General features: G+C 39.5%; 2 protein-coding genes across 2 annotated transcripts; one reads left to right on the plus strand and one right to left on the minus strand.

Annotated features, from left to right (window-relative positions):
- Positions 1-1,701: 1,701 nt before the first annotated feature.
- LOC116251418 (zinc finger protein GIS2-like) lies at positions 1,702-8,382 on the plus strand. The gene is made up of 5 exons (XM_031625677.2): positions 1,702-1,856; positions 2,256-2,484; positions 7,270-7,362; positions 7,458-8,033; positions 8,119-8,382. Exons 2-4 carry the CDS (start codon positions 2,378-2,380, stop codon positions 8,002-8,004), a joined length of 747 nt encoding a protein of 248 aa, XP_031481537.1. The 5' UTR covers positions 1,702-1,856; positions 2,256-2,377; the 3' UTR covers positions 8,005-8,033; positions 8,119-8,382.
- Positions 8,383-11,852: 3,470 nt separating this feature from the next.
- On the minus strand, positions 11,853-15,592 carry LOC116249505 (growth-regulating factor 6-like). The gene is made up of 4 exons (XM_031622620.2): positions 14,916-15,592; positions 14,077-14,301; positions 13,525-13,882; positions 11,853-13,119 (listed from the first exon to the last, which is right to left on the minus strand). The coding sequence occupies exons 1-4, from the start codon at positions 15,289-15,291 to the stop codon at positions 12,309-12,311; spliced, it is 1,770 nt and encodes a 589-aa protein (XP_031478480.1). The 5' UTR covers positions 15,292-15,592; the 3' UTR covers positions 11,853-12,308.
- Positions 15,593-16,079: the final 487 nt, after the last annotated feature.

Genomic DNA, 16,079 nt, shown 5'->3' on the forward strand with positions numbered 1-16,079 from the left:
TGAGCTCTGTTAGGCTCATTTCAAGCACACATCTGGAAGGTATTTAACAATATTTTACATAGAGAGATGCTGGTGCATTAGGAGCTCCCGGGTCCTTGTCTCGAACTTCTTTGGCATCAATTCACCTTTGAGATAGAAAAAGAGACATCTTTGTACTCGATTCCGCTAACCTGGACCTCACCGAGGCTCGGCTGAGCCAAGCTCATGGTAATATTGAAGTTGAGATTGACTGTAGTTTGAGGATCAAACTCATGAGCTAGTGAACACCCCTAAATATCAAGTGATAGGGCCACTTTAGACTTGGCCTAGCTGATCTTGTTAAACTTGACTTGTGAACAACTCTGAGTATCAAGGAGCAAAAGGCGTTAAATATCAAGGAGTAGAAAAGTTTCATTGACCTAGCTAAGTTCATCTTGTCTCCAACTCGGGCCCTGAAAAATCCTAAATAGCAATTAGAAGCAGAAAAATTTCATTCACCTACAGCTCCGGTGGGCTCGAACTCGGCTTGTGAACATTCATACTTCCTAGATATTAAAGCAGCAAAGTTTCATCTTAACCTAGCTAGGAAGGTGGCAGTAACTTCGTTCATTAAATCAGCCTAAGGTTTTCTCGCATATTGGTCAAATACCCAACATTTGGCATGAATTAGGATGTTCGTATTCGAAGTTCGAGGCATCGAAGCTGGCACAACAGAAGAAAAAAAGGGATTTTCTTTACGCTTTAATTTGAAAGATGAGTTGCATTTTTATATATAATGAGATTAGGAATAGGTGGGACTTGGATCTAATGGTGAATTTGTTTCACTTCTGTTCTTGGAGTTACTTAGATTGTATCGAGTTGGCCAAGGCTTTGTCTTTCTTCTCCTTCAAATTCTAAGCCTTCGGCGCCAAGTACTTTAGTTTATCTGAAATTAATCCTAATAAAAAAGTTACGTTAAAATTACTTTTACATTTCCTTTACACAAATAAGTTCGACCGATCGAATCTAATAAATCGTTATTATACTTCATTTTTCATAAAATGCAGCATTTTTCTGAATAATTCTATTATATTCATTGAATTTCTTAGAAATGTTCAAGTTTTCAATATATCTTTTGAATCGAAATGCAAGCTGGATGTACTTTAATTCAGTCTTATCTAAATCAACCAAAAAGCAGAGTAGCCATTTTTAAAAAGTATTATGAACTAATTCATTTCTTTTTAAATTAACAAAAACTAAAACGAGTCTACCATTGTTCCATTACAGATGTCAATGGATAGGATTTGAATTGAACATATTCTTAATCATATCCATTTTTTGAGATGTTCATATATATTGAAATTCAGATTTAAACAGAAACCAAAAATGTGAATGAGATATTTGGATTCACATCCGAATTTGAATCTGAATTTTCCGAATCCTCTTTAACTTTACAAAATGTAAAGGTAATGAATATATGATATTTATTTAAAACTAAATCTAATTGGAATCTAATCGAATACTTGTATATGTCTGATTCGATTGCCAGTTCTTAAATGTAAATGTAAATTGGATCCATTTGGTTATTAAATCTTTTTTGACATCTGATTTTCTTTTTTTGCGATGAGTTGATCGAATATCCAATTGAGAAATGATGTATTGACATCGGTTTACTGGCCTTCCCCTGTACAAGTGGCAGCTCTTCGCCATCTTACTTGATTTTCAACTGCGATAGAAAGTTAGAATGCTGTTCCCGCAAAATAAAACAACGGTCCGCTAAAACCTAGCACGCTAAAACCTAGCACGGGTGAGGGGGCCAATCCATGCGCTTTCCTCTTATCGGCGTCCGCTTCGTTCCCAGCAGCGTCAGTACAGCCGTTAACGGAGACATCCACCAGGTTCTCTCTCTCTCTCTCTCAGGCTCTTTCTCTCTCTCTCATGTAATTTTTGTTCCCTATGTAAATTTTCTCAAGATTGTCGTCTTCGATTCATACTGGGTGGCGATGATACTCCAAGATCTGCGATTCCCTTAATTCCGTGTGTTGGGTTTTGTGGATCATTGGTTAGTGTTTGGATTATTAATGAATGGACTATTTATGTTTTCATATTGCCAAGTTCCTTGAAAGTTGGGGGTGGGGTGGAGAGGTTGATGGCTTTTGGTGTTTTTTCTAATGAAGATGTGATTTGAGGCGGGGGGATTGGGAGGGTGTGTGCGGAGAGACGGAGTGGAGATGGATAGGATGCGTATCTACGTGTGTATGGACTTATGGAGGGGTTGCATGGTTATGAATGTGCAGAGGAGGTGGAGAAGGAAGAACTGGTGGTGGTGGTGGTCTGTCGGTGGAGTTGTTGTTGTTGGTGGTGGTTTTTTCTTGGTGGTGTAGCTGTTTGATATTGATATTTTGCTTGAGTTGGAAGAATGGGTTCGAGGAGCAGAAGCCCGCCAAGAGTTCACCGTAGCCGTGGAGGTGATCGTTACTCGTATCGTGATGCTCCTTACAGACGGGATTTTCGTGGGAGTTCCAGGTTTTATATGCTTGTCTATCATTTGTTGCTTTATGTGCTTGGCCCTGGTTGAGGTCTGCAATTGGCATCTGATTTAATATTTGCTACCCCACTTGGATGGGGATATACCTTCTCTCTCTGATGCATAGTGAACATGATGTAGGTTGTAAACGGTTTGAAACCTTCTTATTGCATGTTCATGTTCGATTGTTTGCATAACTTGAGAAAACGAAGTTTTAGGATAGCACCTGGGAATGTTGAGAACGAGCCTGCAAAAACTTCATCCTTTCTTTTTCTGTGGCTGTCTTTTCTATTTCGGGCTTTTGTGTAATCATTGATTAGATGTAGCGAGAAAAAAGCATTGGGACATGTTTGATTTGAGAAACATATATTTGTGCCCCTGAAGACTCTTATTCTTCATTCTGTCAGCTACTGAGTCGTACTGTTAAATTTGCAGCTTTATGTTATTAATGTTTGGTATAAAATATTTGTTTAAGTGGCTAGTAAAGCTCTGTGATGATGAGTACTGTCTGAACTTTTTAGGTTCAAGAAAGTATCTACATTCTAGATACAATGAGTAGGATAAAAGGGATATCGATAATGTTCAAATCCTACAAGTGGTCTATCATCGGCAGACCCTGTTGAACATGTTTAATTTGGATCACGGTCACTACAGTCTGTAGGTTATTCTTGTATACTGTCCTTAGGTCATTCTTGTAATGAAACACATTTTATTAGGGAGAACATAGACAATGATTTTTACCTTGGTAGATCACTGTTTACCTGGACCAGATGTATCAACAGTTAGGAGAAAAAATTGGTGGATGTAATTCCATTGTAACTTAGCTTTGTGGCTTTTATTGAGTGGAGATTTGGTCTCTCGCCTTCTGTACATGCGAATGTGCCATCATAAATACATTGAGAAAGTTGACAAGACCAAATATGTGGTACATATTGCTTGGGTGTGCAACAGGCAGTGACCTCATCCTAGTTCTTTGCTGTTAGATAAAACTTATTTTGATGGATATGTCTAGTGAACCGGTACAGACTGTTGATGGTAACTTGGGCCTGTTTGAGCTTCATCTTTTTTTATTAAGCCAATAAATATTTTCTTTTATAAATGCATTTAACTTTGACTTAGGCTTTTCTCTTCATCCAAAAGAGTTATTAATAAAGAAGTTGATGAGTAACAAAGGACACTAAGTTAAAACTACTAGGAATCAGAACTCACAGGTGCATAAAGTGTACACTTGCAGTTTTATCCCACTTGATTTTGTAAACTAAGTATATACAGCCAAATTTTTATGTATGATGACGCTGCAGGCAATTAAGAAACATAGGTTGGAAAATAACAAACTTCATGACAAAAGCTGTCAAGCATTGTGGACGTCCACCTTTGATCGTTAACCAATGAATGGTGTTGGTGAATGCTTGTGAAGTGTTTCTCTTATTAGTAGGGATCAAGTCTTCATTTCAATCTGAGCAAAGGGCTGATTTAAAGCATCTTTAGACTAATTTCAAATTTTTAAAGAGGGACAAAAACCTGCTTGCTGAAAGGCCAATATGATTGGTATCATCAAATTTGAGATTCACCATTTCATAGCTCTTGCTTATATTCAAAGTACATTGTTAAAGGATAAGGAAATCAAGAAGAAATTTATGGAGCTTGTGGGAAAAGGTGATAAAAAATAGCTGCTTTGATTGTGGGTACTCAGTGATTCTAGTCCAAACTTCCAATTAATATGCTGGTGCATTGACAATTGTGACTTCAACTAGATTTCAACCTAGATTGATTCTGCTTTCTTAATATTGATATTTCTGGGACAATTATTGAATTGCTGATTGACGTTTTAGTACCATATAAGCATTTTGAAGATGAAACCTAGAAGACGACCTGTAAGACAAAGTAAAGCTTGCATGGTGGTTGGTGATATCAATAGACCCTTGTGGTGCCCTCGTTATTATGTGTGTTTCATGAAGAAGGATGCAAAATATCTGTGAAAATGTTGTAAAAAGCGTATCTTAAGCCGTATCGGTCAGGCCAATAGCTATGTTGTATCGTAAAGTATCTTATGTGTATCGAAAATTTAAATTTTTAATTCAAACGATAAAAAAAAGAGAAAAATATAGAAAAATCAGATAAATCAAGAAAAATAAAAATTATGTTTTTTTTAATGAAAAAACATGTTATACATAATGGCATGCTTATTATAGGTATGAAGTTACTTCACAAACATTAATAAGTGGTCATAATATCATATAGCAACAGAACATGAACTAAGACATCAAGAAACATAATTTATAAGATGATCTATGTAATAACTCATAAGTAAGTCATAAGATCCATAACACATCAAAAACCAAGTTTTACCTACACTGTACATCACATCACAAGACAATGCAAATAACAAATGAAAACAGCTTCATTCATAATCTTTATTATAAATTTATATCATTCTCATTTTCATCTTTCATAGAAGATATAAACACTCTTTATCTGAACAAGAATCAATCATCCATGCATAAATCTGCCCTCAAATTGACGATTTCATGGTGAAACTGATTATTCCTTTTGAAAATTGTCACAATCTCCCCCTTCTTCAACTAATAGATATGTTCAGAAATGAAGAGGGAGGCAAGTTTTAAAAATTAGTTTGAAAAAGGATGGTTTTAACCCCATGTTTTTCAAAATAAAACATGTATCATGTGATACAGGGTGTATCGCATGATACATGCGATACACATACGATACACCACCTATTTGCGATACAGGTGGTGTATCGTATCGTAAATTTAAAACGAGATGGTATATATTGTACAAAACAACCTGTATCGTACGATACGTACAACACTGTCTGTGATTGTATATCTGGAGTATACTTTTATATTTGACAGATACTAAGAAAAGAATATCAACCGTAAAAATAAAATCTTGCGAGATGGGCTTCGAAAGTGTCTCTTTGTGCCTTTCTTTGATTGAAAACTGCCTTGCTAAATGGCCAAGAGATAAGGCTGTGATATAGGTGCCAAATTGTATGAGAACATCAGTGTTATTAGAATTTATTCTGTATTTCCCAAATTACAGTGCCATCACTTTCTGTAATCAACTATAAGGAAACTTTCTGTGGTCTAAGAAGCACAAGCACAACATTTCAGCCAACAGTTAAAAAAAGAAAAAAGAAAAGAGAAACTGCCCCATTGTAGTTATGATCGGGTAATCTACCGAAAACATTTATGTTAAAGTTGTTGGAATTGGTTTTGCCATGTAGGTTACAAAACCAATAGGATATTATTTAGTGTTGAAGAGCAAAGATCTCATGGGGTTTGTAGACACCTCTCTTTGATTTTGGGACACCATTTTGCAAGAAAAAAGGTGAACAAAGGTGCAAATGTTTACTACATAAAGCAGTTGTGCCTTATGTGTAGCAATTTAGTTCAGTCATCAAGTAGGGTTGACCAAGATGGTTGCCGTGGTGGATATGTTGTGTTGCTACTTCATTGGTGGTTATAGAAACTCTGCCATTGTTAGCTACAATGAGTAGATACAGATTTTAAATCGGAAGTCTGATTAAGGGGCTTCCTGTTGATGGATGGCATATTGGATGAATTCCATGATTTATAATTGCATTTGCTGGATTTAATTATTATCAGTTGTAAGTTGTAACCCTACAATACAAACATTTGAACTCTCTACTTTTGTGAAGATTTACCTTTTTCCAATTTTTTCTGTAACCTGTATCTGTCCTTGAGTTTCTTTTAGTTAAAACTTATCACAGCATTTGCATTTTAGCTGGCCTTCTTTCCTTGTGACTCTCTTGTTTGGTTTCTTCATGGGTCATGTCATGGAAAAATGGGTTGTTTGGTCTAGTTCCAGGTCTTAGTGGTATATTTATAGCATGAAGTGTTGAACTAAAATAGTCACCTTGTTGTGGTTCTGAACAATGAAATGCTTGCTCACTAATTTTATTTGTTCGCATTGGGAAGATTCATGTCCATCAACCCTGTTCTACTGGGAAAACTAGTGGAATTCGAAACCAATGATGGCGTAGCATGTGTGTATTTGTTCTTGTCTAGGATTTCTCTCTCAAATATGCACAATATTCTCGAACCACATGGTATTTGGCTTTTATATGTTAACATGATTGTCCTTTCTGTTTGATTGGCTTAAGAGCACGTGCAACAGGAACAGTAGAGTAGTTTATGGTGTGGTGCAATAATTCATTGCATCATCTACTGAATGTTCAGTCTGCATTGTTGCAGAGCGAACTATATACACATAGATGGCATTGGTTGTTACTTGTTAGGAACGTGGCTCTCTCACACTCTCTTAACGCATCAAGAGAAGAAGGAAACAGAAGAAGAGAAAGAGGAAGACACAAATATTCAGAGACAATGTTCTCCTATGTCCATGGCCACCACACAGCAGTTTTGTCTTATTATTACAGAAGAATACAGAATACAAGCTAAAACAGCGCCCTCATAAACATGAGTTTAGGGCCATACCTGCAGAGAAAAAAATGACATAAAGGCCCTCACCGAAAAATCGTAGAAATTAGGGAAATCTATCATGTATTGATCAAGCATTGATGTCATATGCTTTACACGAACCAGATATATTGTTGCTAGTGTTTGCAATTCAGAGATGTTGGATGTCCTCAGCACTTTTTTACTGTTAATTTTTAGATTAACATCCATCTTCTCTTACATTTATATAAGTCTTAGTTCAGTTGTGAAGGCATTGGTCCATTGCTCCATTCATCTGAGTATCTTATGGAGCTGTAATCAACTTGTCTTCAATTCTTGCAGGCCAAGCAATTTATGTAATAACTGTAAGCGTCCTGGACATTATGCTAGAGACTGCCCAAATGTGTCCATCTGCAACAACTGTGGCCTTCCTGGGTAATGCTGCTAAAGGACCAGTTTCCCTTTTTTGCCAACCTCTGTACCATTTGATCTACGTGTTCCCTAATTTAGTTTTATTTTGCCTTGTGCAGGCACATTGCTTCTGAATGCAGCACCAAGTCTTTGTGTTGGAATTGCAGGGAACCAGGTCATATTGCTAGTGAGTGCCCTAATCAAGCCGTCTGTCATACTTGTGGTAAAGTGGGTCATCTTGCTAGAGAATGTTCAGCTCCACCACTTCCACCTGGTGATCTGAGGCTCTGTAACAACTGTTACAAGCAAGGTCATGTAGCTGCTGATTGTACAAATGAGAAGGCATGCAATAACTGCCGGAAGACAGGTCATCTTGCACGTGATTGTGCAAATGAGCCTGTTTGTAACTTGTGCAACATTTCAGGACATGTTGCTAGGGACTGCCCTAAGGCTGATACCATCGGAGAGCGGGCTGGTGGCTTTGGTGGCATGGGGCGAGGCAGTACCTTCCGTGATGTAGTCTGCAGAAACTGTAATCAAGTAGGCCATATGAGCAGGGAATGCATAGCACCCATGATGATATGTCATAATTGTGGTGGCCGTGGCCATGCAGCATACGAATGTCCTTCAGGTAGGTTTAGTGATCGAGGACTACGGAGGTACTGATCAATGAAAGGCCATAAAGGATTGGGAAGGTACCATTCTGAAATATGTTATGGGTGGTTAGATATTATGTTCCATTGCTGTTTGTGGTTAAAGGTGCATTTTGTTCTCATGCAGATTCAGGGCAAAGCAGGCATTTTGAGAGTTAACCTATTCAGATTTTAGTCCCTCTGGCTTTTGATTCGTGCATCTAAATGCTCTGAAGACTATTCTACGAGAATATCCTTTTAGTTTCAGGTTGAATGTTGTTTTACTGCATAAACTGTATTTCCGCAGAGATGAAATATCTTGGTACTTGCATAATAGGGAAATTTCCTCCTGTAACTGGAAAATGTTTCAGTGAGTTGATGTCAGGATTTCTGTTCTTGTTTGCTTGGACAAGTTGCATGAGATCTTTTGCCGGATGCTGCTTCGTTGTATGGTAAATTTTACCTGGTGATTGAAAAGTAAAACCTTGCAGGTATCACACATGCGTTTGAGTCCAGAAGGGCTATCCCTTAGATCAGCCCCAAACGAAAGAGAAGAAGCTCGATCTCCTGATTGTTGTTCCGTCGTTCCGGTGCCATGTGCTGGGGATGTGTCAGAACCGTAAACAAGGAAGAAAAAAGGCAAACAGTTGCACACTCCAGCAGATTCGTCGAATAAATTTCCCTTTGCACTAAGCCCGCTAACTTATGTCAATAATAAATGAAAATAACGCATTCGTAAATCCTTTAAAACTTCTTCCGAGAAAATCTAGCGATAGCCTCAAATGTCACCAAATGTATTTGTTGCAAGAGTATTTTGATGCTGTGTGGTATTTTCTTTTTTCTTTTTAGATACCTTTTCTAATGTATTTTCGGTGGGGTTTTCTGCTTTTTTTTATTTAAAAAGATAAAAAATGTCTTTTTAATATATGTTTGTTAATAAATTAGTTAAGTTGTGTCTGATAGCATGGGATTGGAGGCTGCATTAAAATGTGTGCTTTGAGAAATCTTCGTTTTCAACAAATTGGTGGTCCTAATAACATAGATCTTAACTCTATGCTACTTGTAAAAACTATGGAAGGAGTCCGACCTTGAGGTGAAACAAACGCAACCTTAGAGAAATCTTAATTTCACAATTTTATCTATCATTTTTATATTTTGAAAAGTGTTTTAAAAAAAATCATTATGCCAAAAAAATCGGAAAAAAGCTTTACTGATGGAAGCCTGAAAGTTCTGATTATTTTTAATGACTAAAGCCTGTAAAGATCTTTCTGAAATCAGATGCGAAAATTCTTTGACAAAATCCAAGCAAACGAAATCTCTGATCATGCTGGCTGTAACTGGTTAAGATTCTCCACGATTGTGCTTTTGCATGATTCTCACATTTTTGCACAAAATAAGAAAAAGGGTGCATTATGAAAGGAAGTAGTGGCTTTTCTAGTGTTTCCTAAGAACGGCTGCTAGGCGGTTAGGCCCCTAAACCTAAGCTCTTCTAGTGTTTAGTCTGGTTTATATGAAAGTAAGGTTTCTTTTTTGTGAAATTTCCCACAAGAACCTGCTGGTGGGATTACCACTATTAACTTTTTTCTACTTCGTAGCTTTTTCTACGGGCCAAGAGAAGGCTGAGCTAAGTAAAAAGTTTCACAGAACTTCGATCCATCCATGTTTTTAACCAAGAATTACAGACTAATTGATCCTAAAAGAAACACAGGCAAAGAGAAAAAAGGGAGGAGCTGCAACATTTTCACAGAAGCGGAGCCAATGGGAGGCCGGGAGGAGCTGTAAGCCCTCCTCGAAAAAAAAAATTACATATAAATTTTTAAAAAAATATGTATCTTATATAAAAATCTTAAAGAATGTTATTTCAGCTCAAATCAAAATTTTGAAACTGTGATTCGGCTCCTTTCATGAAAAAATTCTAACTTCACCCTTGCCTCTGGATGATATCTCTCTTTGAGCTTTCACCTAGAAACCTTTGGGACCTGAAATCTTTGGCGACGAAAGCTGGCAAGAAGCACTTGAAGCCGTTAGGTATGAGCTTCGGTTTTTTTTTCTAAAGAACGAGTTTGATTGCTTGGACAAGTCGTCTATGAAGTTGAAGAGTCTGCATTGCGCAAGAATCTATCCAAAAATTGCTAAAAGACTCTGGATAGGAATGTATGGATTTTCAAGATTTTCAACGCCTTAAAGAGATTTAACTGAACATCCAAACTTCTTGTGGATTCTAAACGTGAAATAAATATCCATGCGACCGAGCGTGCTCTAAGTGGGACTTTTGATGGATACAAGGCAGACTTAAGAGTTCGTGTTTTTTATTTTTTTTTCTCCAGGTCACATATTTATGAGCTACAATTCTCTTTGTTACAGCTTTCTTTGAAATCACATTTTGAAGAATTAAAGATAGTAAGGAGGGTGAGCTTTTATATTATATACAACACCAAGTACAAGAATCCAAAGCATTAGACTTGAGCCAACAAACTTGAAGGGATCCGATCCAGACAACAACGTACAATGATGATTCAATCTAGGGATGTCAGCAGATCTGATTAGAATTAGATATAGTTGCTTGTTGTTCTACTCCCCCAATCTGATCCCTCCGTCTAATGGATGCTCCATATCAAAAACAGGCAATAGACGGATTCTTTCAAGCACCCCGCTCCACTCCACCTCGAACAGCTTCGTGAGCCATTAATTCTATCCATTTTTTCAGATATTTACGCATTCATATTTGAACTCAGATTCAAATACAATTTTTTTTTTTTTAAAAAAAGGTTAAATCTGAATCTAAATCTGAATCCAAGATCCACAACCCAAATGCAATCGGATTCTGATTTTTATATTTATATCGAATCCAATTTTGAGCCGGCCAACTTTCAAAATGTTATTTAAAATTAAATCCAACCCAAATCTGAATCCTATTGGATATTTATGTATACCGAAATCCAAATCTGGTCTAATGTAGTTTTCTAAATCTGAATTTGATTCAATTTCTTAATCGGATGATAATTTTTTTTCATATGTGATTTTTTTCAAAACTGTTTGCTGGACATCCAATCCAAATTGAATATATTGACATTTCTAATCCAATCTAACATTTCAATGGCTTGGGATTGTATTCCCCTGAGTTTGGCAACCTGTTTATGAGATACGAGGTGACTTCGAACACACGTTCTTGAAATCGTTTTGAAAATATAAACGCAAGGAAATGAAATCCCGAGATAGGACATCTCAGACCTTACGTTGAAGAGTAATGGACATCTTGTTTTGGTGAGGATTTTCAAAGTCTACTGTGAGTTTCTCTTCCTTTCTTTGATTCGAACCAGCCGCTGGCCGCTGGTCCTCAAAAAAGGGTAATTTGTGCTAAAGATTCGATTTGGTTCTCTTCCCTTTTGGGGTCGAGGCTACTGGTGAGAAAATCAACGAGGCTACTGGTGAAATATGAGGGATGATTTGGATATATCAGCAAAAACAGCAAACCATTATACTGGGAGACGGCCACTGATCTCCAGCTTGAAAACTATGGGGTTCGAATGGGCCCGTCCCCACATCCGACCTCCGTCCCAAGTTAGCAGAGAAGGCATCAACTCAAAGCTTTCAGATGCAGTGTACACGCAGGAAAATGATGAGCAGACATCATGCTTTTCCTTTGAAGAACAGCTGGTGTCTGCAAGGAAGTAACTTCCACTCCAAAGGTTGAACTTCAACCACCATGGATGTCATGTTCACTATGTAGGCCATAGGTAAGGCAAACCCTCCCCTTATATCCCACGTTGGAAAGAAAGAAAACTGTACAAGCACTCATGACGATGTGTACAAATGATTGTTTTTTCCTGTAACCAAATGAACGAATGGACTCTCTTTCTACGGCCATTATTCCAGCGGCGGTGTAGAGAAATCGACCTCTTCGAACAGAGACATTCATTAAAGCAAGAGGCTGACATAGATACATGCCTTGTTAATGTCCAACAGGTAACATGCATAAACATGGCAGATAAGAACATGGTAGCAGTTAAGACAGCACAGTGTGGACCATAAGATCCATTCTTAGCAGTCGATAGTGATCATAGATAAGTTGGTTGCCAATCTACAAACCAAAATGACTGATCTTGGATTTGAGATTTTGCCTACGAAAAATGAACAGGAAAAAGTCCTAACAGAACATCAAAAGAGAATGAAAAACACCTGACATGAAATAGAGGCAATGGAGGAAGATTTCAGTTTTGATTTTCTTTTCCCTTGTTTCCATCCTCCGAGAAAAGAGATACCTTGGGCTGTCCTTTCACAACGCCGTCAGTATTTGGTATGCTCGCAGACGTCGACTCTGCAATCGACGATGGCTCCCTAAGATTGCATGACAGAAGCAGAGTTTATAAGAGTGGAACCAAGGGGATCATCAGAAAGACCATTTTCGTTGGCCTTGTGGGTTTCAGCTCTTGGGCTGCTTCCTGCGCTGCTGTTGGAGAGGGATCCGAATGCTGTCTTCTGTAATACACCAGTTGGGGAGGATTCAAGTGGCGAACTAGCATCCCAAGTTTGGCCCATGAGATTGAGCGCAGAGGCAGTCTTGCGCTCTCTGCAAGGAGTGGTTGTACTCGTGGAATGTAAGACCTCTGCAAGAGGACCTCCCAGAGAGGTCTCCCAGGACACAGGCACCCAGTTTGATTGTCTTTGTGTTGAATCATTCAAAGTTCCCACACCTAAACCCATGGGGATCAGGTCCATTTCTCGCGCCAATTTCAAGGGCGAGAGCACGAGCTTCTCCTGGTTTGGAGACGACGAGGGAGACAAGGAAAAACCCGAGGAAGCAACAGGGATGGAGATGGAGAGTTGGGTTCTTTCCGGTTGGATGTCTTCCTTGGGCCAATCGTCCATGAAATGGCGGAGAGACTGAGCTTGCTGGTGTTCTCTTGTGCTCAGGTCTGAGGAAAGGCCAAAGTGCTTGTTCTGTAGGTATGAGTTCCTCTGAGCATCATTAAGCAGAGAGTCGGATGAGATTAAGCCAAACCCAGTTGTTCGAGATGATTCCTGATATGAATATGGATGCTTCGGTGCCAGAAACGACTCTTTCTCCTTGAGGTTTACAGAGGACAGAAAAGAGTCGTGCTGCAGATTGAGCATTCGGTCTTCCAGATTGGTCTTGTTGATAAAAAACCTGAGCCCAGCAAGGACCAAAAAAAAAAAGAGCAGAAAGATCATAAACAATTGAACGTTAGATAAATTTTTAACTAATTCCTGAAAAAAGAACACCACAGTAGATTGATAAGTCAATTTCACCACTGCCAACCAAAAAAGAATACCACAGTAGATTGAGAAAACACTCCTAATTCTTAGTTCCATGAGAGAAAAACCAACAAGTATAATCCAAGCACATAAAGAGCTAGATTCCTTTTGAAAAAAGATAAGCCTACAGTAGCTACACGATGGGTCCCTCTCAAGGAGTCATTTTTAGGGAGGATCGCTGTACAAACGGCGCGGGATTTTTCAAGAGAAGGAGACAAGCAACAAGTAACATGAAGCTGCAAAGTCGGTGGGAATAGGCCTCAAAACAGTTTTTTACCTGCTGAAGTTGGACGTAGTGGAGGGATCCGCAGATGGCTGGAAGGTCTTGATCTGGTGCTGAGTGATGGCTAGAGAGTCTGACGCACTGCTGGCAACCGACGCCGCCGACGAGGGAGCAGCGACGGGCACCGCCTTGGAGGCGGAGGCAGCACCGGTGCCGGCAGTGGTCTGGCCAGTTTGGCCTTCCACAGGCTTTCTTGAACGATGGCGGCCCCTGTTCATGTGACGCTCGCAGTACTTCTGATCGGCAACGGCGTCCCTGGAGCACCGCCATTTCTTCCCGTCTGTTCTCCGGCAACGGCCCGGTTCAGGATCCGGGTTGCCGGAAAATCCGAGGTGAAATGATCCCCACCCAACTGAACCAGAAAATGAAGCACGGGTCAATGTTGAAAGAATGGAAAAAAATCTATTACAACCCACAACGGAATCCCACAAAGAATTAACACAAATTATTTCGAGCCAAAACACACTAACGGGACAGGAGAAAAAACTAAACCAACAGACAGACATAGTAAGAGAAAGATCTCAGAGAAGCTTCAAATATACTTACAGCCATTGGGTCTCAGGGAACCAGCAGGAAATGCAGAAAGAGGAGTGACGTTGAGGGCTTTCCTGATGGGCAAGAGCAGATTTGGAGGGACGGGCACTCCAGCGCTGATGTATTTGAAGATCAAGGCTTGATGTTCCAGTTCCAACCACTGAGAAGGTGTGAAAGGCCCTCTGACTCCAGCTAAAACCCCATGCATATCTCCATTCAAGCTTGTCGAATTCGGACCTTCATTGAAACGAAAGACGCAAAATGAACATGTCGGCCTAGAGCAGAGCCATTATGTGAACCAACAGTGGAAGAGAAAGAGACAGGTCGTTAGAGAAAAATGCTGGTCACCACTCACCACCAAATCTCCCCTCTTTCTATTTTCTCACAGTTTTCCACTCCCCATGACATTGGTTGACTCTTTTTTGTAAAATCGCAATAAACATGAGACCATTTCTCAGTGTCCCGCATACAATAAGCCGCACACACCATCGCTGTTTCTCTCCTTTTTCTTCTTTGGCAAACCTTTTTGTTTGACAAGACCAAACGGGGATGATTTGATGACAAGACCCTGTGAACTATCCTCTTGAAAATTAAAAAAAAAAAAAGTAAAGGAAAAGAAGACATGGAAAAGATGAAAATCATCGAACCTTTGGCTAGAATCGCAACATCGAAAGGAACAAAAAGAAAAGCAGAAAACTCAAGAGAGAAAGAGAGATCTTTTTCTCATCTTCGTCCCTAACTAGGAACAAGGGAAAGCGAAAAACAAGAGCTTTTCACTAAAACTGAGAAACTTCAACTGCTAAACAAGCACACATATTGAGAACCCCCGTTTGCAGGGGGGAGCATTATACCTGAAGTTTTGGAGTAGGTAGACTGAAAAGAAGGGACTGATGCAGTCTGCAGAGGGTCATGGGAGTTGAGCAAACCATCAGGCTTAGTGACAGATGAGAACCCAAGATGCCCATCAGGGAACAAGGAATTGGATCTGAGGATGGTAGGCCTTGTCTGGAACAGCATTGGCTTTGAGCCCAAAGGATCGTCCCTCTTTAGCATTTTGGAGCTGCTAATGGTTCCCGCTTGAAGGTTTTTGGGGTCATCATCCAGAAATCCACCAGGCCTCCCTTGCTTGGTGAGGCACCCAACAGATCCATAACTCTTTTGTTCAGAAACCCCAGCATCTGAGCCACCAAAGTAGCACAGACCATCCAAGCCTACAGTGAAATCCATCACCACAAGACCACTCTAAAATGCCACCAGAAATACATAAATGTGTTCATAACTCTGGCTGGTGGTTTTGGAAGAGGAGAAGCAACAAGAGCTCATTCCTGAAACGCAGAAGGACCATAAAAACCACAGCAGCTTTCCCTTTCTCTCTCCCTCTCTCTCTCTGCACCTTCCGTTCCTCTTCCTTTTATGAGGTTGAGAAGGGAATAAGCGGTATGATGTGCTTACAATAGGAAAGTTTGATGGGAGGTGAACCGAAGACTGGACAACCCACTCTTATATACTCTCTCTCTCTCTCTCTCTCTCCTCTCTCCCTATAGAAATCCTTATCTCTTTCTCCCTATCTTTGGAAAATGCCTTGCGATGGTTTAGAGTTCAGACATACACAGAAAAGCTGGGCTTGGGAGCGAGCTGTTGTTCAGACAGATAACTCTAGAGATTTATTAGAGATGGGCCTGGTTCTTTTTGGGGAGGTACTTCCACAAACACGATGTTCTGATTTCCTCCACCTCTCTTTTAACTTCCATAAATTTATCAGGAAAGCAAAGATTAGCATGTTTAAGATGCTCCAAGGACAAAAGACTTTTGGGGATTACTCCTTCCTATCTTGGTACACAATGAATTGGTGAGTGGACCATCCGTTGCTTGTGATCCACTTGAACCAACTACGATTTGGCCTTTCTGTTGGGAGACAGGAAAAGTAGCTGAAGTTGGCCTACAGAACAGTCTGGTGATCAGGGGATTCACTAATATCCAGTCTGAAGATGATGACCTGACTTTGTTAGGTCTAG

This window comes from Nymphaea colorata, chromosome 3 (genome assembly GCF_008831285.2).
Source record: "Nymphaea colorata isolate Beijing-Zhang1983 chromosome 3, ASM883128v2, whole genome shotgun sequence".
Taxonomy (NCBI): domain Eukaryota; kingdom Viridiplantae; phylum Streptophyta; class Magnoliopsida; order Nymphaeales; family Nymphaeaceae; genus Nymphaea; species Nymphaea colorata.

What these genes read in the sequence shown, in the direction of transcription:
- LOC116251418 (XM_031625677.2), top strand. Translation starts at nt 2,378, where the DNA reads ATGGGTTCGAGGAGCAGAAGCCCGCCAAGAGTTCACCGTAGCCGTGGA. An exon ending in GATTTTCGTGGGAGTTCCAG is followed by an intron (nt 2,485 to 7,269) that starts GTTTTATATGCT and finishes CAATTCTTGCAG; the next exon opens with GCCAAGCAATTTATGTAATA. An exon ending in AACAACTGTGGCCTTCCTGG is followed by an intron (nt 7,363 to 7,457) that starts GTAATGCTGCTA and finishes TGCCTTGTGCAG; the next exon opens with GCACATTGCTTCTGAATGCA.
- LOC116249505 (XM_031622620.2), bottom strand. Translation starts at nt 15,291, where the DNA reads ATGGATTTCACTGTAGGCTTGGATGGTCTGTGCTACTTTGGTGGCTCA. An exon ending in TACCTACTCCAAAACTTCAG is followed by an intron (nt 14,302 to 14,915) that starts GTATAATGCTCC and finishes GTTTCAATGAAG; the next exon opens with GTCCGAATTCGACAAGCTTG. An exon ending in TTCCCTGAGACCCAATGGCT is followed by an intron (nt 13,883 to 14,076) that starts GTAAGTATATTT and finishes TTTCTGGTTCAG; the next exon opens with TTGGGTGGGGATCATTTCAC.